The sequence below is a fragment of the Malurus melanocephalus genome, unplaced genomic scaffold (assembly GCF_030028575.1).
Source record: "Malurus melanocephalus ecotype Western Australia unplaced genomic scaffold, MMel_1.1 scaffold_114, whole genome shotgun sequence".
In the NCBI taxonomy this organism is placed as follows: Eukaryota; Metazoa; Chordata; class Aves; order Passeriformes; family Maluridae; genus Malurus; species Malurus melanocephalus.
Window position 1 is genome coordinate 1227841 of NW_026623346.1, and position 23153 is coordinate 1250993.

Here is a 23153-nt window from a genome sequence, read left to right on the forward strand (position 1 = left end):
TTGGAGAACAGGATCTTGACAGGAAGTAAACATATGGGAATTCACATTTAGAAAATGTAAAGGCTCTCCCTTCATCTCACCATTTCTCCAATCAGTTTCTAATACCCAGATTTTCATTTCTTCAAAGAAAAGATTAGCTCACTACCAAGTTAAGGGCAAACAGTAAACCACACAGATAGTAGAATATAACATTCATGTCTTATTATTATTTCATATATAAACCTTTACTTTGAAGGTTTATCTAAAATAACATACATGGTTACCAGACAAAATAGCCCATATAAACTATGCTGAAAATATCATCTTTATTTACAGGAGCCTAATTATTGAATTTCAATTGTGTTTGAGGTCTGCAACAATCTCCTCTCTCAGACCCAAACCTGGATTATTCTGCTGGGCAGCACTCTAACGAAGATGCCCCTCACACACATGAAGAAAGCACTGGCCATGAAAAGATTTGGCTCACCTGCTTTGTGAAGAGATGGGAAGTACCTTGCAAGCTATCACTCTCTGATCAGGTGTGATCCCACCCTTCACACTTTACAGACATGTAACCTTTCAAGAGTTCAAGTGAACTCTAAATCTGCTCTTGGTGGTGTTCTGCCTACACATTGTGAAATTTAGCAAAAAAAGAAAAAAAACCCAAAAGCAAACATTTTAGACATTCTTTCATTTTGTTTGAGCTTCTACATATGTGCATTATCGTCATCTTCTAGTGCTGTTGGTAATCACAGCTACAGGTAATAAGCAAAGAGAAAATCAGAAACAAATGACGTTATTTTACAGGCACTTCTATAACCATGTAATTCACTGCATAGTTAATTTACTGAATTCCAGTATCTCCTTTACAGAGAAAACAAGGGTCTTGGGTTGTATAAGAATGCTGCCTTCGGGAGCCACCAAATCTCACACTGCTTTTCCAGGCATGAATTAGATTCCAGAGGAATCATGCCTTACAGACAGAGCACCCAGTATGCACTGAGAAACAGCTCTCACAGAGCCCTTGTATCAGCGCTATTAGCACTTGTTCTTTGGTGCTTTAATGAAAATGCTGTGCTTCAAAAGGAACAGCTAATCAGATAATCACATTATACTGTATCTCATAGGCTTTGAGCAGCCAAGCTCCCAGAAAAATCATTGAATAAGACAACAGGATTACAGCCTTAATGACTACACATTGTATTTGTCACAAAGCATGGCCAATGTTCACACTGAGGTTGAAAGATTATTTCATGGTTACCTGTGCTCTATAAAGTAGGGATGCCACATTGAACAGATTATAAAACAGTACTGCAGTATGAGATATAATTAGTATGTAATCTTTTTTATTATTTATCATTACCTATGACCAAAACATTAGTATTTCAGTGTAAACACTGCAAAACATGTACATGGTTTAACAGATGGAATATTGACAGATTTAAACATTTTGGATCTGTTATCTATCCACAAGATCTAGAAATAAGGCATATGATCAGCAGAATAGGAGAGTTTATTTATAAACAGCCCAAGCGCTTTGCTTTCCTCCCACACACCTTAACTCTGCCAGTCATGCTGCTGGATTCCTCAAATCTCATATCTTGAGGAGGTCATACCTGAGGACAGCTGTTAGCTGGCTGAAACATCATTCTTTTAGTTTTTTCGCTTTCCTGTGTACAAAGGAAACAAACAATGAATAGCTAAAGGGCTCAGTCTTTTCACAAACCTTGACAGAGCTTTCTTCTGGGAAGCCTGAGAGGCTTCATTTGCTCCTGCTCGCACATTTATACACGTCTGACACTTCATTCCACTCAAGGGACCTTAACATAGAATTTTAGAACTGATAGAAGCTTGACACATTTCCCACAGGGCTCTGCCAAAGCTTCCCACCAGTAGCTGTAAACAGAGTTAGCAAGGTGGCCACTTAGCAACCAAATGCTTTTGCTTTTGCAATCTTACAGCGTGGCGCCGCTTCCTTTTGGGCTGGACGCACTCCTGTCCGTACAACGGCCACTGGAAATCCTGGGATGGCACTTGGCTGCTCTGGCTTTCCACGTCTTCAGAATCAGAGTCATCCTGTTGCATTGAAGGGAAATGCCTGTCTGGATAAATCTCTTTCAGTTTGTCCTCAAAGAACTCATCCAGACATCGCCCAGCCTCAGCAACCTCAGAATCTGGCTGTAAGGGAAGGAGTAATCGTTCAGTGCTACCACACACAGGAATCCCCAAGGATCAAACCCAAATAACTACCCCACCCCAACACCTCACCTCATCTCTGTCTGCTACATCTCCATCAGTCTCTGCACTTTCTACACCCCATTAGTCCCTCTGCATTTCCAGGGTAAGTAAAAACCAGATGCTGCTATTAAATTTATGCACCTCCAAGAAAAAGAGCAGTGCAGTAAACTAGAAAGAGGAGCAGTCATCACTGCATAGGAATTTCTATGCATTTTATTTTCCCTAGATATTTTGCTACCTGTGACTGGCTTCTCACAGTGAACTCAACAACACTTTAAAGAGCTGTCCATAAAGATGCCCCTCTCTAATTTTAGATCCATACATATGTATCTCAATTTSTCAGATATACATGTAGCTTCATATAACTTAATTTCTGTCATCAAAAAATAATATAACTGATTAATACTTCTGTTTATCCCAATCCTATATCTGATTTCCATGGAACCAACAGGTACACCGTTGACACCCACTGAAAGAGCTACCCCCTGCTTTGTACCCCCCACCCATGTATATTAGAAACATACATAATTGAACTTTGCACAGTTCCAAAACATGAGACGCACGTCAGTCACAAGTTCCTCAGGTGCAGAATAGTGGGACTTGTCCTTTTTTTGCAGCTTCTTTCGTATGGTGGACAAATCCATTGGCCTTTTGATGATCTGATAATAATGCCGAGCCTGCCATAAGAATAAAATGAAGGAATGGGACATTTTTAATTAAAACATTTCCTCTCCAGTGACTTCTCTGCAAGTTTGGATAGAAGCCATTGGAGAGGAGTGCTTGCATCAGGGAAGAGAGCTCTAGTCTTCTAGTGACTACACTTGCACATCACCTTCCTGGATGCTTTTGGGTTTGACTAAAACCATATTTTCTTGCAAGACTGATCTTGAAAATAGCACACTTCAGTTACTACTTTGCTGCTTGCACTTTGTAAACTTTCTCTCCAGATAACCATAACCCAAATTTAACTATGATCAATAACACATATAACATTGATAATTGGCTAACATTTTCTCTAAGCAATTATAAAAAGAATGTGCTGTGATACTGGCAGCTGAGAATGTGGGAAGTAGTCTGCCAAGACTACAAGAGTGATAAAAAGAGTGATTATGTGCAGTCTTTTTAAAAAGTTCAACAAGAGTCTTTTTCAATGGGCATCAGCTACCAGAAAATCCCATTCCTTAAATTTTTCTGGGTCTAAACCTACTTGTCAGGTAATTTGTTCTCTAAGTTTATTGCAAGCATTTTTGGATGGAAATGGGTTTTCTATCATTATTTGGACTATTTCTTCACTTAAAACCCTTATTTTTTCCTCCTCCAACTCATATCACATTGTGTTCCATTGTTAGAGTAGTGTGAATCTCCATTTTGCTTAAAGCAGAGAGTTATTATTGCAAATTCTGAATGCGTGGATGAAGCAGAAGTGTCTACATCTTCCCCTGCACACAGTCACAGTTACCCTCTGTGTGCACAGCACCAGGAAAGAGGGAGCTCACGGTTGCTTCTGGAGCAGGCCTCTTTTACGACAGTAAAAACATTCTCAACATATGTGGCAAGTCAAATTTCAATCATTTGAACTCCTCACACACCTTTACCATTCTAACAACATCTTAAATTTGTCTGAACAYTGGCCAAACATTTACCTGCCTCCAGCCTGACACCTTCAAGGTATTTGCAAAAGGAGAACATACACCCTTTCCTAGGAAGCAATAGTGTTTGGGGAAAAACCTCATTAATATCTTTCAAGAAGACAAAGGAGATAGTTGTGAAGTTCTCTGGATTCCCTCTGTTTCCTGCACATGCTGTACTTACCAGGGGACTGACAGGTTCGTGGAATGGGAGGCTCATACTGCTGCAGAACAGGGAAAGCACCAGCTTTTCACACTTCTGTAGAAGCCAGAATTGAAATATATTTTAATTCAAATTAAGACAGTTTCATTTTTGCCCCTAGTTAAAAGAGAATTCTCATGCAGACTATACAATTTTGATGCAAAATGGCACGCTTCACTTTAACCTGGGGGGGTTTTGCCTTGTGGCATTAATATAGCTTTGAAGATATGGGTAGTCAAGAAATGCAACAAAAGAAACATTTTCCTGGAAATTCTTGGGATTTAATCACTACCATTATTTACTTTCTGCACTCCAGGTCCATTCCTTGGCTCTTAGGTGAAAGAATGGCAGCACCAATATGGACAGAGGTAAATGGGAAATGTTTCACACTGCTTATATCCATACATTCCAACGGATGTAAGTTGGTAGTACTGTATGAAAATTGTTCCCTTTAATCATCATTAACTTGTAAAACACTTACACTAATCTTTGGCTTTTTCACTGGTGAAAAAAAAGCACTATAAAAACATTATAAGCCATATTTTCTCACAAGCAATGGAATTCTTAATCAATTCAATTATCTAAATAGCACTTAAGACTCAAATCCCAACAATTTTTGTCCAGTGATACCAAATACAGTAGAAACAGGACCAGCTCAGCATATGAACTAAGCTGTGTGGAATCCAGTCCGCTGTCCAGCTGTCATCTATATACACAGAGCTATTTGGAACTTGTGCCTTCCAAATACAAAGTGAACTTTGGGAAAAGTCACTGTTTTCACGGAAGATTAGGTAGAGGAACTGATGGGTATGTATATTGATAAGCTTTCCTCTAGGCTGAGTTAATAGCCTGAATGTCATTTTCAAGGGAATTAATGGGACATATGAAGACTGTATGAGTATTTCAGTCCAAGTCATCACCACAAAAATATCATTGCTCTGGCCCAAGCAAATGACTGAGGAGGTGTGAAGTTTTAAAGGAAAAAGACTGAGTATCACAAAGCCGGCAAAATTTACTCAGGGAAGCTCTGCTGTGGAGTGTGACTTCCCTGTTCAAAGGAGAAAAAGAATTCCACATTTGCCTGCTTCATCTTTCTGTTACATGGCATTCATTTTAAAATTGAACAGCAATGCCTGGAAAAACAAGAATGATACAACCAAACAGCAATAATACTTTTGTTGTATTTACTGCTGCGTGTAACATTTGAGTAGCAGCCAAGCAAAACCATCAGCTTGTGAATGTAAAACCTAAGCCTCACGCTGAGATCATATGGTCTGTTTTAAACAGTACAAAATTTATAATTCTTCCCACCTTCTGGTCACAGTCATCAAGGCCATATTGTGCATTGTAGCTGTGGCTGTAGCGTGTGTTTTCACAGTCGTATTCCACCTCTGGCTTCACTGGATTACGGCAAAGCGAGCACACCCATTCACCCCTGCAAAACAGGAAACCAAAAAACTTGTGGGCTTTTTCCACAACCTTGTCAAACAGGAAATCTCATAAATCACTATTAGGAAAGGCTCAATCCTTAACTAGCATTATGATAGCAGGCAATCTGAGGCCCACTGTAGTTTATGTTCTTCATTGGATGTGAATCCATTTGGAAGTATAACCATTTCAGATTCTATTAATGGTTCTCTTTCTGTCACAAAGAAAAAGAAAAAGACAAAATTGTGTTTGAAATCATGTACCAGCAGTGTGCGCAGCTGCACTGATGCTTGGAAAAAATACTAAGGAAAAACAGGCAACAATTGTTTCATAAGACAAACCCAGACCTGTTTGATAATTGAGGTATTTATTATGTTATGAGGTATTTATTGTTATGACGTGTTTATCTAAGGAATCAACATTTTCAGAAAAGGTGGGTTAGAACACAGGTCCCCAAATCAAATAGATAATTCTGCGAGGGCATGCATGTCCTTGCTAGTAGATCCATTTTCAGAAACCACTTGAAGAATTTCATGAAGGCGGGTAACGCAACTTCTGCAACATCAGGGTCTGAATAACTATAGATGAGGATATACTGAAAAAACTGAGTAAGGCACTTTAGTTAAGGGAATTAATTAACTTCATTAGAATTTAACTTTGCCTAAAAGTTTATTCTAAGAGGAAACCTTGGTTTTCACATTGCTTTGTAACTAGAAGTTTATTCATTACTCAGCTACTAGAGAAAAGAGTGAAAAGACAAAAGCTGAAAAATCCTGGTTTTTGAAAAGAAAGAACAAACCAGAATCTTTAATTRAATATCTTACAACATATTTTTCTCAGCCGAGACAATTATTCAGGTTTGGCTCAAATGAAGCAGCTTCTGGTCCCACCAGGTAATGATTTATAACAGAATTCAGAATTGCATACCCCAGTAATACACATTATTCAGCCTCACTTTCAGTTTGGTATGTGAACATGCATCTATTTCTGGCTTATTGCATACAATCCATCTGTGACAAGCCGCTAGAGAACCAATGGCTTCCAATATTTCCACAAAAGCCCTGATAGTCCTACATTTCCCATTAAATTTTCTAACTGGATAGAAATTCACTGGTTCCCTTGTGCTAGTCTCTGTTCTTGCAGAGTAAGAGCTGATGTCTACACTCCAGATGTTACACGAGAGTCAGGATTTTATTTTTCTCCAGTGAGTCATATGGAAGTGTATTAAGTTCAGACCTACCACCTCCTTTTCTGTACCAACCAGTTAACTGCAGAAAGGACTGGAAGCTGCTCTTTTTCATAACTCATCTAGCTCCTAGCATGTGAGACAAAAAAAGTACCAAAAAAGCCAAGTGAGAGATGCAGTCCTTGTACTTGTATAAGGTTGAAACATCTGTCCCTGAGGATGCATTCCACCCCTAGGCAGTGAACAGGAACAACACATTATTGAAATGTCATCCATACTCACACAGGAAAGCTGAGCAGGGCTGGAACGTGGCAGGAGAGATGGAAGACTTTGGGGCAGTGATCGCAGCATAACAGCTCTCCTCCATTGAGACACACAGCACAGAAATCCTCATTTTCTATTGGACTGAATTCCTGAGTAACTGGGGACTTTTTCATGCTGGAGATGCCATTGCTGAGCTTCTGATCAACAGATGGAGCATCCACAGGAGGAGATTGTGACTGTCCTGCAGCCTGGGAGATGAGAAATCTTCTGTCTTCTGAGTTCTCCTCTTTGGACTTTTGTCCTTCAGCTGGGATATCTTTATTGATCTTGAAGGAAGAAAAATCTGGGATTATGCAATCATCATTTTCATATATCAGCATAAAGGATCACTGGTTATCTGCAGATAAAATACTTTTCTGCAGTGAACTCTACTGGGGAGAGCCCTGGGGTTCAGCAGGCCCACACTGCTAGCCTTGGCCAAGTCATTTCCTCCTCAGTGTACCTCGATGTAGGAGCATTGTGAGAGAGCTGTGCAGAGCCCACACCACAGGTGATAGAAACAGGATGCTCCACACTCTTACTTGTAAATTTTACTGTAAACAGCTCAAAACCCCCCACCTGCCCTACCCCTGGGGAAGAAAAAAAAAACAAAAAAAAAACCAACAACAGGAAAGGTCTTCTTCGCACCAGAAATTCCTGTTTCCTTCTGTGGAAAGAAGTTCACACTCAAGACACTGCCGAAGCAGTATCCTATAAAGCATTTAAAAATCTGTTACACTGTTATYTCTGGGACAGGTTCCTATCACTCAAGTACACATTCAGGCCAGTTTCTCAGAAGTGGAAGAATCAGGGAGCTCCACCGCAAGCTAAAAGCTGTACTCTCTTTACCCCAACCCATCACAGAAGTACCTGAGGGTGAAAACAATCAACAGACTTGTTCACTGCACAATATCCCAGAAACTGTGCGTACAAACAGGGGGAAAAAGGGAAGAAGGCAGGGAAGAGCTCAAGGAAGTCCCACGCACCTTTATAGACATCCTTGAAGAGCGTGTCCCGCATTCAATCACCAGGAGGAAATTGCCCTCCTGCTCGTTGTCCTGCGGCTGCAGCTTGAACACCGGCAGCTGCCCCACTTCCGAGGTGGATATTTCCAGACGTTCCAGCCGCACATAGGGGATCTTCTGCTCCTTAGGGACAGCTCTGCAGCCGAAAGGACACGTGGTTACACTCAGCCATATCCCACAAAATTCTCCTCACTACTCACTTTCGTGCGTTGTTATTTGTGGTCCTTTTCCTTTCTAACTGTGACTCTAGTGGCCAAATGCTGAAAATCTGGACTTTTTCTCACAAGCCAGTTCTTTAAGAAATGTGAATGAAATCACTTTCAAATGAATCATATGTGTAAATATATAACTAACTTCTGTGCTAAAACCCCGCCTAGCTCTGTATATTTTTGTTTGAATTATCCTAGTTTAATTGCTTGATTCTTTTCAGTGTGGCTGGCTACAACAGGAACATAGCACATCATCAACCTTAACATATTACCACAGCAGGAGCTGAAAACAAAATTTTATAAAGTTATTGAGATAATGTTAATCCTGTTTTCATTATATCTTTTAAGTTTCATTGGGACTTCATATTTTCTAATTGTTCAAGGGAGATAAGTTTGCAGATATTTATTCATTCTGAAAAACTACACAGAAATACATTAATTCACCACATACTTTTCATTGTTGTTTTTAAGTTTGAGAGCACTTAATAACTTTCAGTACTACTATCTATAAGGAATCTAGAATTCTTTTTAAGTTCTCCATCACCATTAAGTATGACAAATTTTCCAAATTAGCATAAAATTTCACAGTCAGTGCTTTTGTATAAAAAAAGACTCTGCTACCTGACATTGTGATTGCTTTTCATATCCATTTCAAAATGTTCCTTTTCACAGTTATTGGAATCTGGAACAGAAGATAAGAAAACGAATAAAATATTTATAATAGCACAGGCAGATTAGGGTAGAAAGTAGTTCAATATTCATGTACTTCTGACTGGTGTTTAATATGATATCATAAGTGAATTATAGAATCATTTCATCTATATGTATAGAAAATGTGTATGCTATTTTCTGTTCTGGTGCAGAGCCTTTGTCTTTCTTTTTTCTTTCTAACCACAGCTTCTGTACTAAACATGAGGAGCATTTATGAAATATTTTGTGGAAATTGTTTCATTCCCAGGGAATTATATATGTACACAGCCATATCACATTCATCCATATACATGGAATAACGCAAATAATCCTCTTTGCTATACAGCCTTCACTTGAGGAAAAACAGACCTGCTGAGGTCTGAACCCCAGAGGCTCAGAAAATCTTTGTGGTCTCCAGCTCCATGCTAAGAAGCTTCTGGATAATTCCAGTAATTTGAAAACAGGAAGAAAAATTTGTCTCACATCTGCCACCAAGGGACAAAAGTTACACTATAATTCCTTTCCTCCAATGTCTGTAACCCATAAACACATTAATTCAAAACTATCTGCTATATTAGCATTTAGCTGCAGCTTTATATAACTACATCAGCATATAGCTGTAGTGTTTGACTGATACTAAACACAAGTAATAACACATGGTGGAAACAAATGTCCCAGTGGATGCCCTCATAAACACAAGTCCACTGAAAAATTTCATACTCACTCCTTCTTTTGTCGGGAAATTAGTTTGACATAGCCAATACTAACAGGAACAAACCTAATACCATGATTATCTTGAGATAAGTGAGGGCCAGGAAAACATGCTTTTTAAAAGAAAACCTAGCTCAGATCAATGCTACCTCAGCCACAGCTTGCAAGCAATGTGCCTCTAAGGTAGTGTTTTTTCCTGCCACAAGAAACACAATAAAAACAAGACTAATAAGGAAAGATGCATTTCCCATCACACCTAAGGCATTTTTCACTTGAGATTGTTGCTCAGGTGAGGGGTGGGACGTCCTGTCACAGACAGAATTACTAAAGGGAGACTGCACACTGAGCTGAAGGAGGAGCTCTCACAGCACTCTGTCAAAGCAGAGGATGTTCCAGTGGGTCTGCGTTCCTACATTAACCAATATTTCCATCAGCAACTTGGCTCATAAAACCATAGTGCCTATAAAATGAGAGCACCAAACTAGAGTGGTGGCACTGTGGAGAACATTTTCAGTTTAAAACAGACCTTAGTATATCACAAAAAAAAAAATCTCCTGAATCAGTAAAAGTGAATTGAGATAACCGTATTATGCTCATGAAGAGTCATATGAGTGCAATCCCAAAGGAAAACAACTGTCTGGGGAACGGTTCTTGAAAAGAAATTAGGGTTAAAATGGGCTGCTCACTGCACACCAGTCAATCCCCTAATGCTGCTGCTGCGCATAAGAGAGGAATGCCATCCTGCAGAGTATTAGCAGCAGCAAGGAATGTAAAACTCAAAGAGCTGATACCCTGGTTCTGCACAGCACCCCAGAGGCCTCAGCTGCAGCGCTGCACTTGGCCGTGGGCAGCACTCCTTAATTGCACAGAACCTAAAATAGCACAGCACAAAGGAGGTGGTTTTGAAAAAATCAAATCCCTGACCCATGAGGAGAGACTGAAACCATCAGATTTGTTTAGTCTAGCAAAGAGAAGAGGAGGGGAGAGTGTTTATGCAAGTCATAAGAAAGAAAAGTGGCTGTAAAAGGGGAAATGATGACATTTGTACAATTTTACCACATCCCTTGTGCCTGGGATAAGAATTATTTTGCTTTAAATTAAGCTGAAATGTTTAATATTAGAATGGATGAGTCATTGGAGACAAATACCAGAAGGCATGAGGCTGGCAGCACAGCACTGCTGAAGCCAGCAAGTCATCCTGAGAGCCACCAGCAGGGTTAACACCGCCTTTGCAGCAGAATTCACATTTTATGGTGCACTGGGGACTGCATCTCCTCAAGTCTCCCCTCACTGCATGCCCTTAAATAGAGACAACAGGATGGGAACTGATCCTTCCTCCTGGAAAGGGAGCAGCCCTGAACTCAACACTCAGGGCTTTCCACCCCCTGGCACAACAGGGCGTGCGCTTTGTACCCAGAAAAATTGTAGCACCTACTCCTGACAGGGAGATTGTGAACACTGGGGCTGTCTGTGTCTCTGTGGGGTGTCACACAACCCACACCAGACACTACAAAGCTGCTCATGCCAGAGACACTTCAGCCTGACTGAGGCACAGCTTTTTTGGGGTCATCCTGATTCTAAAAACCCACACAAATGATTGTCACGTAGTTGCCACGATTTGGCATGGGATGTAGAAGAGAAGACAAATACACTTCCTTGGCTCACTGGGCTAGGCCTCCTTTGTACTAATTAGAATTCTCTGAATAAAAATACAGCACCAGAGATAGAAATATTAAATCATCTTTTACAGAGAAATGCAGCCAAATATTGGCATAAGTCACAGGATAACTGCTTGATCCTGCAATCCCTTGCTTGCATGAATAGCCCCATTGACTTTCAGAGTTTGCAGGAATAAGGCTTTACTGTGCAGCACAACGGTGTTGGCAATTTGCCCACAAAAAGAGTTAAGTAAAGTCTAATTCTCCATTAGGGCTGAAGAAATCGGCCTTGGCTGAAGGGAATGTTTCACAGTAGACAGAGCCAAGCAAAGGCACACACTGTGCAGAGTATTAAAAAAAATTTGGTATGCTACTGATGTGAAGAACTCAGCAGAAGGCACATTACATTTCGGAAGAAACGTGGGTTTTTTTAAATTGAATTTGGACTCTTCAAACCAGCTCTTCAATAGTCATAATTGCAGCTCTCATTAAAAGGAGTGCTGCTAAAAAATCTAATACTCCAGGTACTTCACACAGACACACTCCTTTCTGGTTCACAGATGAAGGATGTTACAAATTCAAAGCACATAATTTCCATGTTTTTCCTCCACAAATAAGATCAAACATACTTTTCCATTGGATTAAGTACTCTGATAATATCTGAAGCTTGCTGGAAAAGCACATTTACATGTAAGTGTATTAATAAGCGTACTGGTCTGCAATGTCTGGAATGCCCAATGCTAAGAAAGAAAAAAAAAATCTAAACAAAATAGTTAAAAGCCCAGTCAGTACCTTCTTTGCTTCTAGGCTGTCTCATTCTGTCATTCACAGGCAGGAAAGAAGTGTTGCCGAGCGGTTCCAAAGGAGAAGTGCAGTGCTGAGACTTTTTGATTGACAGATTAATAGGTTCTTCCATCACTTTTTGCATAGAAAGAGTTAATTCATTAACTACCTCCTGCCCAGCAGCAGCCAAACTGTTTTCTAGAAGACAATCTACAGCATTGAGGTCTTCATTCTCCAGCTTCAGGGGGCAGGGAAGAAAGAAATGCAGAATTTTATTAACAGTTCTCTTTCTTTCCATGGTAAGAAAATAATTTGTAATCAGTCTTCGAACAACAAATAAGGAAAATTTTACTCACTGAAATAGTCATTTACTTTGACTGATTGACTAACAATAATAACAGGTGCTGTAAATGAGAGTGAATTCCCTCTCAGCAGAGGAGTTGGAGCAATCCCTACCTTGCATTTAGTGCCTCCCTGGAGTGCATCACCTGCTGTGAGGCCAGCAGGAGCCCCAGGGCTCAGGTCACTGGGAGCTCTGCCCAGGGCCAGGCTGTAGCTGGGCAGGGGCTCTGGTGGAGGATCACAGTCACAAAGGGCATTTGGGGACGGACCAAGTGTCACAGCAGCTGCACCTTTCACCTGCGGGTCAGCCGAGCTGGGTAATCTTGCTGGAGATAATTCCATTTCCGAACTGTTTGGGAAGCCCACAAAGCTCAAGGATGCTGAATGCTGGGAAAGGCAAAAAGAAAAATAATCCAATATATCAATAAGCTTTTCAGCAGCAAAACGCTACTGGTTCTTCTTATAATACGTGAGTTGTTTAGTTTCAGCTAGTCATAATCAAGCAGTTCTATCAGAAGGGCTCTAAGAATCTATTGTAAACCTATACTATTTCCAAAAGCTTTAGATTTTCCACCATTAAAACTGAAAATTGGGAAAGGAGACAACTGGGTTACTCTTCTGTGACTTACAAAAAAAGTCTTCCTTTGACCAATTCAAGGGATTTTGATTTTTAACTCCTGCAATGAATGGGAAATCTAAGTATGTAGAACACTGTACCAGATCAATCCTAGATATAAACCCTATGCTTTTCCATTAAGTTCTTCCAGGAGAAATGAGATTCAAATCAGAAACTTTTTATCATTTTATTAAAAAATCATCAGATCGCTTCATTGAGAAGGAAGATTCAGAAGAAATAAAATTTAACTCTGATACAAGTGGATGAAGACATTGTTGTGCTAGTTAGTGAGTTGGCCCTATTAAAGCCTAAGGCATTTCTCCTTTAAATATCATAGAGTACATCCAGAAACATCCTATATGTACTAATGAGGAAATAAGTCTCATTTCCAAAGAAAGGGAACATTTACCGTAATATCAATATGTACTTTTTAGTGTCTCAGGATTCATCACTCCCAAGCCCACAGAGACACTGTTACACAAACCAAAGCAAATCTGCCCATCTAGGTGACTTCTCCAAGCTCCTCACATCCACGAACGTGTGCCTCTATTGAAAACAAGACTCTTCGAGCACCCATTTGTAGCAAATACAAGGAATCTTCAGAAGTACACAGATCTGTATCACTTGAATACACAACTTCCCCTTGATTTCATCACAGTTCATTGGTGTTTCATCCCTGACAATTGACTATATGCTTTTCATCTGACTTCAAAACAGTAGGTAGCACTTATAATATGAACCAAAGCACTAGAAATGTGTCCATTGCAACTGAATTAGTGTTTAAATATATATTTGTACTTATTTCTCTGCTAGAAGCCTGTGACTCAGAAGTGAATCTGAGACAGAACACATTTCCTAAATTTAATTAGTATTTTTCTCAACTTATACTCTGATTTTGATTTTGATAGTTTCATCCATCTTAACCCCGCAGTGGTAAAGACTGCAGCCTAAACTGAACTGCCAGATGTTCCTGGGTAAATTCTACATCATGCCAAAGTCAGCCTGGAATTTCTCTCCTTGCAAAGCACAGCAACTATCTGCAAAGAGAATACTGCCCACAGACACTGATTTCCACCTAAGGATGCAATTTAATTTCCTTTTGATCAATTTGCAATAGATGCTACAACTTGAATAGTGAGCTTTGCCTAAACAGTTAAAACCAGTTACTTTGATGAGACAGAATAAACCTACATTTGGGACAGAGGTTGGTCAGCTCTGCTGCAGAGCCAGGCAAAATTTGTGCCCTTCTAGCACACAGCGCTCCAGTGAGCCTGCTTTGAACAGTCCCTCCATGTAGAAGGCATGCCAGAGAGCTCTGGCTTTCTGCAGCCAGGGAATTGGTCATTATCCAAATGAACTCCCCTAAATCTAAGCTGTCTGAGCTGTAATAACTATTTGGAAGCAGCTGGAACTCGCCAAATACGTTCTTCCTACCTCCATTTGAGCTGAAAACCAGACACAGCCAATGAGGAAATGCACAGGTGGAGGCCAAATTTGGTATATAGCCTGTCTGACAGAGAATTCCTAGGAATGCTAAGGCTTCAAACCAAAGTCATACACATATGTCAGCAAGGAACCCACTTCTCATGGCCACACATCCCAAAACCCACAAAGATCAAAAGCATTTATTTGCCATCACAGCTGTGCCACACAGCTTGTGACAGGTTCCTGCACATGCAGTGATAACTGTGGCCTACCAAATACACATTTTCCTTTTCATTCCACCACTCCTTTTATCACAAGCCTTTTTCAGATGACAAAATTAACATGTTCCCATATCACTTACAGACAACAAAACAAATAAGCATGAATTCTGCTGGAGCTGAACTGTAATCAACCCTTGCCCTCTTCCCCTTATTTCAAAGTCCACTGCAAGCATTAATTAAACCCTTGTGAAGTAGTTAAATATTTATTTAGTCAGGTTCTCCAAAACATGAAGCATCCACAAATTCCTGAGTCAATAGGAACTACCTAAAGCTGTGCTACATTGGGAATGGGCATGCTGGGGCACCCACATGGCAGGCACACCACCCAAATTTGCTCCTAAGTCAACAGCAGACCTTCTGGCCACTCGTCCAAATCACTACCCACATCTTCCTCTACTCCCTCATGAGCATGTGCCACCACCTCATGAACTGAGATCTGACCCTCTGGGTATAACTCAGGTGAAATGTCGCCCTCCTCAGGAAATGTAGGATTACTCCTGGCTCCAGGGAAACAAGTTTCTTTACTGAGTGTAGTCACTGGGATGATTCCTACCAAAGAAAAAAAATCAGTATGGACACACACATAAGATTTTGTTATAGCTATAGTTTTCACAAAAAGGTGAAATTCAATTGCATGGCAGGGCTGTGTCCTTTTTACTCTTCTAGCTTGCATCAGTTTCTTCAGAGATCTTTTTAGATTATATAAGCCAATGTAAAACCTTACTCTTGTTAAAGAGAATAATGAGGCCATCAAACTGCCATATATCTTTCCCTTGGGGCAAAAGTTAATTTTGTGGTTATTTTAATGATGAAGCAACATTATGATCTTTCAGTGCAAAATATTAAAACTCACAGTTAAGAACGGACACATTCCATTCTGATCCATGGAGCTGCTGTCAAGTGTGAAGTGAACAATGCACTGGGAACAAGGCTCATTAATAGACTATTAATTCACTCCCTAAAATAATCATTTCTTTTGCCATTAGCAAAAATTTCTCTTTTCCCTTGACAGCTCAGCTTTTGCAAATGGGATGCCTTTAAAGGATTTATCTGTGTTTTATAAAAGCTCTAATGCTTCTACATTGCAACATTTGAACAACAACAAGCATTATTATGCTCTTGGGCAGAGGGTGGCTTCAGCTGTTGGTTAATTTTGAACTTTTTGACATTTTAATGCACAATCTGGCAGATTGAACTACATCTGTGTCACTATAAATGGAATTCTCATTGCCTCATAATTAATTTTGGTCTGATGATCCTTATAATACAATGGCAGCAGCATCACCACCCCAAAATGCCTCCTACCACAATTTTCTTAGCTATGGTAGTGAAAGGTAAGAAGAACGAACATGCAAAGTGCTTTCAGAGAACAAAAAAAATAAACATATGGCTCAGTTCAAATATTTCCTTGATCACTGTTGCATTCAAAAAGGTCCAGTGTAAACATGCAGCACCACAACAGAAGAATTCTGAGAAGCAAATACTTACCTTGAAACACTGGGATTAGGATTTGTTAGGATTGTTTTGGCAAAGTCTCGGGGCTGTTGACATTAAGTGTCACTGATAAAAGGAAGCTAAAACTGGCAACGGCCAATTCTCTTTGCTATGAGAGGAAAACCACGCTGCAAATGGTTGCAGAGTAATGAACGGCTGCTATTAAGTGGAGCAATCCCCCTGGCAGCTCATTATGCTGGGAGGTTAAACAAATGTACTACTCCAATCCAGTTGCTTAACACAGCAGCACTGATAACACGGGCTACACATGCTTCCCATTCCCAGTTTCAGCACAGAATCCGGAGGATTTCCTCGCCGCTTTCAGGAGAAAAAAAAAAAAATCCAAATCTTCCTCAACAATTTGTCTGAATAAAGTGGAGCAGGCTTAAAGCGGAAGAAGGGAGAGATTGCACAGAGCGAGTAGCATCATGTTTTATTTATCTTTTTTTTTCAGGTCAAAGGAAAAAGGTTTTGTAAAATTAACATTCTGGGAAATGTACCTAATTGCATTAAGCATGAAGGCATTTGTGCTGTAAAGAAGTTCAATTCTTTAAAGTAAAGAGCATACTCTGTTACTTCAGAAATTTATAGGACCCTAATTTTCAGCCTGTTATTTCCTACATCACTAATGCCTCTAAAATTAATAGTAATTATGGAGGGAAAATAGTAATAACAAACCCACTTTAGTCCCAAGCTCAGATTTGAAGTTTTAGGGTTGGATATTAAATTCTTACTACTTTCTGTCCCTAAGTAATCACAACATCCTCTGTGCAATACTAACAATAAACAAAACTTGTGCTCTTTCCTCCAGCCCTCTTTCCACAAATTTCACATGTTTTTAAAGAAAAAAAAGGAGCTCCACCATGAACTGTTGCTATGTTKGTCTCACATGAAAACACAATTAGGCCCAAAACCTGTTACTATTCTTGCTTTTGTTCCAGAGTATGGAACATCTCTAGACCTGTGCACAAATTAATAACTTGATATCACATCATGTAAAAAGCAGCAAGATCATATTTTGCAGAAGGTTGGTAACCCTTTCCACAAAACTGCTGAACTAACTGAGTATTCATTCCTCCCCACTGGAACTTAGCAATTCCACAGCTCAGGTAAAACCTGTTTGCTAGAGTCTGGCACAATTCTCTGGAGCTGGAGTGCAGATAACACAAAAGTTATTCAGAAATTTGCTCTCTGTGATGCTGCCATTCTTATTGGAGAGGCTAGGTATTTGACAGGCATGGAGACAGAACAACTCCACAGCCCAAAACAGAGGTCCTGGCTATGTGAGTGAAGCATTCTGACAGGGGAAGGATATGGAAGGAAAATTGTATCCATTTTCCACAACAACAGAAAACCGGCATTCCTAGTGCTGCGCTCACAAAAGGTCCTAACCAAGCCCAAAATTATGCAAAGGTCACTATTTGATTTATATAAAAAAAATCTATTGTCTAAGTATAGAAAAAAATATTCTGCACAAAAAAAGAGATTAATCCACAGAAAAAGAAGAGTTAAAAGGATGCACAGGAAGACAGAAAGACTGACAAAATATCATCGTTAATGTTCAAAAATGAGCAAAACTATTCCAAACTATTTAAATTCCAAACTATTAGCAGTATCTTCTCTATATTGTTTCACAAATAAATACGATTTTGTATGCAATTAATCTAGTTATCAGTCAATAATACAAAATTCATACCATAAATATGTTTCAGAATCAATTTATTAATTAGAGGTTTAATTACATGACCAATCAAGCCTTGTCCCACTCTGAAATAAAGGAAAAAATTGGGCTAAAGAAAGCTTTTATTAGTTTAATTTTTTGACAGATCTTGGCAACCGTATCACTAAACAATTAATTCAGGTGCACACTGTTTTCTCCTTAATGAAAGAATCTCAGCAGACAGGGAATTATGTACTCCACTGGCAATACTGTGCCCAGCTGAAGGCTGCCAGAGTTCAGCAGAAATGCAACACAAGGCCAAGAACTCCAACACCAATTATTCTTCAAGAGACAGAACACAGCTCTTCTTCATGCAGCAAAAATTTATGCAGCCATTTTCTCTACCACATTTTTCAAGTATTTCAAACTTGCCCACACTCACTTTCTTCATGTCCTCCTTGAGAGAGGTGAAATGTTTTGACTACAGGCCATGTGAGGATACATGGACAAACACCTCTGCAGAAATATTTCTGGAGATGAGTGTGAAAACATTGAATCAGGTGAGCCAGAGATGAGAACAAATAGACACATTACCTTGCTCTCAAACAGGAACCAATCTCCCATTTAAACTCAGATTTAATCCAATTGTCAGCAAAAGCAGACAGACATCTTTCAAGAGCATTCATGAAGAATGTATTTCAAGGGTTTACTTTCTGTGCTGTTTCCCTTCATCAATTCTAATTTGCCACTGCCAGAGCTGTCAATATCTTTATCCCATCCGGATCTCTTCATCCCAAACAGCTCATTAGAGGGGATGAATACAAGCAAAGATGGGGTCCTGTAGCTGTTGAACATTCTCATTTCTTGAAAAGCTACCAGGCACCTCAAAAACCAAACTGTTTTCTGCACAAGAGCACACACTTCTCAACACCATTAGAAATAAAATCCCTTTTTATTTCCTATAAGTATCTTTCTCGCTCAACCTTTTTAACTTCTACAGCAACAACTCAGGCCTTTTACCTTTATGACTTCTGCTTTTCAAATCAGACTACACTGCTTCCTTTCTCTTGCACATCTGCTTCCATTTTCTTTCCTCTTTCTGACTTTTCTTGCTTAAGCTGTTGGGAATAACTTTCCATTACAGGTCCGTAAAACAGATTTCTTTGTAGCTTTCAAATCCAATTCGCATGCTGCTTCCAGGCCCATACCACGACAACTCCCAAAGGGACCTCCAATAATTCTCTGGATGGGTATTGCATCATGAATATGTTGCATCAACAAAATCTCATACAAAAGAAGGAAAAATAACTTGCTTTTTGAGGCTAGAAAGTCAAGTACTTCCACGACATTACACAGACAAATTCCAAGAACAAAATATCCATGAAAGGCTTCTACATGGTACACAAAATGAGTCATGCACTGAAGTAACAAAGAGATTTGAAAAAGCAGAATACGATGGGCTGTTTGGAGTGTTTTAAACTGTACAGAAGAGTAAAAGGCAGCTTCTCTGTTTCAAAAGCACAGGTGACATCCAGAGCCAGGATTTACTGATGAGTGGGGGCCTTTCTGGTTGTGTCCATGCTGCTCCTGCAAGTCAGAGCCTCACAGTAGGTGGAAAGACAAAAGCCTGGCTCTACTATGTACTAAAATATTCTAGATATACAGAAAGTGTGATTTTTCTGCTTATACTTCAACAATGTGAAGAAGTTTAACAGAATTATATCCCTTTCAGGCACCACACCCTCAATAGTAATTAATGTTGTTATTGCTGGGGCAACTATTTCAAAGACTGTTTCTCAGGCCTGATTTCATCAGCATCTCTGACTCTTGCTTTATTTTTTTTCAAATTAACTGCTTCTAGTACAGTAGTTAGCAAGTCCTAGTAATTAAATCCCTAGACACAGGAGCTAGACAGAATTTAAGCAGTGAAGAAAGATAGCTTCTGGTTTTTTGCCTGTTAACAATCATGCCAGCCAGACCTAAACAGCCTCTGGAAGAGCTGCTCATCCTGTCACCTTACTGGGAAACACACACAAGGTTAGGCTGTGACTACCTTCCAAAATTTACAAGCCATTTGGCTTGTACTGCGTGACTGCAAACTCCAATGCCATATTCCATATTATCAAATCATGTTTTCCCTTCAGTTTTTTTTAGAGGTTCTTTATACCTTTCTCAGCGGATGGAAACCAGGCTGCTGTGGTGTGCTCTCAGGGGAGTGGCTCCTGGCACTGGCTCCATCATCTAATGGTGACAGGGAGGGACTGTCACTTTTGTCCAGGGGAACAGGCTTCTGGGCATCAGGCTCTGTGGAGCTCTCACAGACCTACAAACCACAAATAAGAATCTGTGTTTTCAGCATCTCAGAAGTAAAATTGGTAACAAGTTGACATCAGCTCACAGCATTATGACAAGCACAAAAGGATTAAAACAACAGAGATGTTCAAGTCACCCTTAAGTAGAGACAGAAATGGAGAAAGATTTCTCTCAAACATTTCATTAATTACTCAAGAAAAAAAAAGGACTCAAAGCTGCTGAAAGGTACAGCTATTCCACAAGCATGCAGTCTTCTCTCACAGGTAACCTACTTTGAGAACTGTTCAAGTTGGCAGCTACACAGAATTCACACAATGGGAAGTCCAAGCCACCTTCCCACCATTTTAAATGATTTTCCAAGCCACCCTATTCTGCAGCTTATCTGCCTTTTCGTTTGAGTGCTCACCACCAAGCACTGTCCCTCTTTCAAAATCAGGATCCTCACTAGCAGAGAGAAAGGGAAGAGATTCGCCCTGCTGACAAAGCCGTAGCACAACAGCAAGAGTGGGTAATGATGATAATCTTACAGGACAGGATGCAGCAGCAGGAGCAGTTACTGGAATGGGAAATAACTCTCAGACCAAGAAAAGCTTGTCCTCACTCTCTTCAATAATAATCCAGAATCTAATCCTTTTTAAGGACTGAGGGGTAAATGCTTACAGTAAAAAAGAGAGTTGAAATGAAGAGTGAAACATCTGCAGTACTCCAGTCGCCTATTTACAAAGGAGAAATGATGGTGATTTATTTTCCCACATTGCTGCTCACATTGTCTGTTTGGAGATCTTTGGGATCCAGGGTGTTTATGCAATCTGTTTTACAGAAAATTTTGGCCCTATCTGCACGAGGCACAAAGCCTCTCTGCTGCATACACAGACAAGACACCAACAGAAAGTTTAGAGAAATGCATGAAATCTCCATAGGTGTGTCCGATTTCCGAACTCACTCCGACTCAATGCAGTAGGAAATGACTTTGAGAGACCTTACCTGTGCTTCATCTTGGATTTGCTGCTGTGCTGGGGCTGGCTGCCTCACTATGTAGTTGATCTGACCAACTATGGTCTGCTGAACATGCTGGGGTGGCTTGGCTTGGTTCAGCTGCAAGCTGGAGTGCCCCTGGGCTTGCAGGAGAAGCTCCAGATCCTTTTTCATCTCCTCCAGCTCCAACTGGTGGTGCATGATGTCCAGGCTCTGCTGGATGACCTGCTTGTGGGCGCTCTCGTCATCGTGACCTGGTGGTGGGGACGCTGGTGGCTGAAGCACCGGGGGAGACTTTATCTTCTGGGGATGGCCGAGCTGCACTGGCACACTTGGTGCCTGCAAAGACGCCTGGGGGTGGCTGGTGTGAACCTGCTGAACCTCGTGGGACACAGCAGCACAGCCCTGCTGGGGTGGAAAGGGCTTTGCCATCCTCCCGGGTGCGATCTCCATCTCCGAGCATGGCTGTGGATCCAGCCCAGCCTGCACCATCTTCCCAGGCTGGGGGACACCCCGTGGCTCTCTGTCGTGGTGTTGCAGGCTGTACTGCACAGGGAAGGGCTGCTGATGGAGTGCAGGAGGCTGCTGGAAGGTTTTCTGGTGGCTCAGGTCTTGGTAAGGAGAGGAAGGTTTGTTTGGATGAGGAGCGCCGAGGCAGTGCGAGCAGCAGAGCGGGGCAGAGCCCTGGAGCGCGGGCAGGAGCTGGGGCGGATGGGTGCACCCCAGCGAGGCTGGGGAATGGTGCCCGGGGTACAGAGAGCTTTGTAAACCTTGTAAACCTTGAATATTGCCACAGAGGAGCACGTCCGGCCGAGAAATGTGTCCACCTTCCATTGTGAGACCCCCTGGAAAAAAAAACAAACAGAAAATTTACTCCCTCCTGCGGTCTTGACAAATTTACTCAATAAAAAAAATGGGCGAGGAAATTACCATTATTCACATTTCAAATATAAAAAATATTAAAATATCCTATCCAAACAGTCTGCCAACATACATTCAAAACAAATTTTCCAATATTTATCTAGTTATTTCTATTCCTGCCAAACTCCCACTGATGTCAGTGGAGCTCACAGTTGAATTACCCAGCAAATACTCTGAAAAATTGACCTTATTTTATCTTAACTGATGGATATGGCCTATATCTTCTTTTTTTTTTTACTGAACTATGAGTTTATCTTCCCATTCATAAGCACAGGTCCAAAACACCGCTTCCAAGGTGCAAATGAGAAAAATAAAAAGAGATTAATGTAATGTAGGCAAGACTCAGAAAAGCCGGGAATAGAAGCAACCTATGAAGTTATCTTGTCCATGATTTTTGTCAAGAGAAAATTACTCCCTGCAACCCTTTTGATCGTGTTTTGCCCCTTTTAGTTTTTAATACCTTAAAATGGGAAGAGAACTGATCTTTTAGATCAGTGATCAGTCCAATGAGCTGAACTTACTGTAAAAACCCATTGCAGCTGGGAAATTTGTAGGTGATGGGAAACAAAGTCACAGCATGCACATTTGTTATATCAATAAAACTGTAATTAGTGCACAGTCAGTGTCTCAAAGCCATCTTTTTGACCATCGACTTCAAGTGTCTCAACACTTGTTCATGTCCTGTGGCCACTGAGAGAGTGAAAGCACCTGACACCAATCTTTTAGTGAGTGGATATAACTGGAAAGAAAACCAGGAAAGTTCAGCCACACTCACTTTTCTTCAGAACACGACAAGAGTTTCAAAACTGGATGACAAAACAATAAAAATGAGAGTCCTTTAGGGAAAGTACTGTATTGTCTGCATCAGTCTAGCCTACCTTTGAGCACTTACCTATTGTATTTCCCTTACCTAAATTGGAGAGTTGCTTAGTCCAGTAGGAGTGATCCCAAGCAAATCTGATCTTCAGAGGAGGTCCCAGGTCAGGGTTACAGTTGGTCTCTAACAAGCGCTGGATCTGAAACACAATCTTGTGACACAGTAAAGGATGATGATTTTATTCACGATTCTAAAACCATGAAAAGTGT

At 40.5% G+C, this 23153-nt stretch overlaps 1 protein-coding gene across 1 annotated transcript in view; it reads right to left on the reverse strand.

Annotated features, from left to right (window-relative positions):
- Positions 1-1326: 1326 nt before the first annotated feature.
- Positions 1327-23153, reverse strand: part of TRIM66 (tripartite motif containing 66) — a 40176-nt gene continuing 18349 nt past the window's right edge. Inside the window, exons 8-20 of the mRNA XM_057369752.1 lie at positions 22978-23095; positions 21156-21991; positions 20026-20181; positions 12497-12769; positions 12050-12278; positions 8820-8880; positions 7951-8125; positions 6944-7251; positions 5359-5482; positions 4030-4104; positions 2742-2894; positions 1939-2157; positions 1327-1649 (exon numbers count right to left, since the gene is read on the reverse strand). Coding sequence (XP_057225735.1) covers positions 1590-1649; positions 1939-2157; positions 2742-2894; positions 4030-4104; positions 5359-5482; positions 6944-7251; positions 7951-8125; positions 8820-8880; positions 12050-12278; positions 12497-12769; positions 20026-20181; positions 21156-21991; positions 22978-23095 — 2787 coding nt within the window. The 3' untranslated portion in view covers positions 1327-1589. The remainder of the gene's footprint in view (positions 1650-1938; positions 2158-2741; positions 2895-4029; positions 4105-5358; positions 5483-6943; positions 7252-7950; positions 8126-8819; positions 8881-12049; positions 12279-12496; positions 12770-20025; positions 20182-21155; positions 21992-22977; positions 23096-23153) is intronic.